The 1312-nt window shown below is 55.2% G+C and overlaps 1 protein-coding gene across 1 annotated transcript in view; it reads left to right on the forward strand.

Moving 5' to 3' along the window:
- Positions 1 to 1312, forward strand: part of SLC6A2 (solute carrier family 6 member 2) — a 42834-nt gene that overhangs the window by 15127 nt on the left and 26395 nt on the right. Inside the window, exon 4 of the mRNA XM_003792547.1 lies at positions 645 to 882. Within this exon, the coding sequence (XP_003792595.1) occupies positions 645 to 882 (238 nt within the window). The remainder of the gene's footprint in view (positions 1 to 644; positions 883 to 1312) is intronic.

The raw sequence follows: 1312 nt of genomic DNA on the forward strand, positions 1-1312 counted from the left end.
AAAACTACTACATGTATATGTGTGTGTGTGTATGTGTGTATATGTGTATGTGTGTGTGTGTGTGTGTCTCTACTCTAAGCAAAAACCATACATTGGCCCTAAAGGAGCTTCTGCAGCATCCAGGAACATGATACTGACACATGAAGCAGGTGGATGTGAGCAGGGCCCAGAAAATGCATTGGGCTGAAGTTCTGATAGGAGAGTGCTTGGTAGGGGTTCTCTGGGAACCAGGTGCTGGTAGGAGAATGCGGAGTGCAAGGAATTTGGGGGGGGGGGTGATCCCAGAAAGCGATAGGGAGCAGGAGGCAGCCAAGAGAGGGTAGGTCATGAAGTCAGTTCCCCCAGGGGCGAGCAACTCAATCCGGCTGCTGAGAGTGTGAGACACCAGCAGAGTTAGGTGGAGTTAGGTTCCTGCTGGAGGAAGGAGGGAGCTGCAATATTTATACCCGCTCTCCCTAACACAGCTGCTCCCTGGGAACACTAGGTCACTATCTGATGAGTGGGCAGAGGGGCCCCCAGTGAGAAGAGAGAGCCCTCAGGCCAGGAGTGGTGAGTGCCCAGGGAATGGGTGTGGGGCTCTGACGATCTGCTAGAGAATAAGAGAGGCTGCGGGGAAGACCTGCTGACTTCTCCGTCCCGCCCAGGAGTCGGCTACGCGGTAATCCTGATCGCCCTCTACGTGGGCTTCTACTACAATGTCATCATCGCCTGGTCACTCTACTACCTCTTCTCCTCGTTCACCCTCAACCTGCCCTGGACTAACTGTGGCCACGCCTGGAACAGCCCCAACTGCACCGACCCCAAGCTGCTCAACGCCTCGGTGCTGGGCAACCACACCAAGTACTCCAAGTACAAGTTCACGCCGGCAGCAGAGTTTTATGAGTAAGTCGTGGACCCCTCCTCCTGGACCTGTTGGGACCTGTGCTGGGTGTGACCTGAGCCAACCGCTAAGGAAAGCCACAGGGGAGGGAGGGGACAAATGCCAGTCAGCATGCTGATGTTTGCTGAGCAGCCTCAGTGCCAGCGCGGGGCTGGGAGCTGAGGACGCAGCCCTGGACCAGGTGATTGGAGCCACCCGTGTTTGGGGGCAGGAGAGGGGAGGCAGGGGAGATAACGCACAAGGAAACAAATACAGAAGCCAGAAGATTTTAGAGTGTATGTTCCCTGCAGGAAACACAAAGCATTTGGGGGAGTGCAACTGCTCATAAGGAACTAAAATCAGGTATGCAGGGACACTGTGGAGGGAAAGGAACTTTGTCTCGGTGGTCAGGGGAGGAGGTGACATAGGAGCTAATGAGGTGAGCGAAGGGGA

The sequence above is a fragment of the Otolemur garnettii genome, unplaced genomic scaffold (assembly GCF_000181295.1).
Source record: "Otolemur garnettii isolate 467f Iridium unplaced genomic scaffold, OtoGar3 scaffold00058, whole genome shotgun sequence".
Lineage (NCBI taxonomy): Eukaryota > Metazoa > Chordata > Mammalia > Primates > Galagidae > Otolemur > Otolemur garnettii.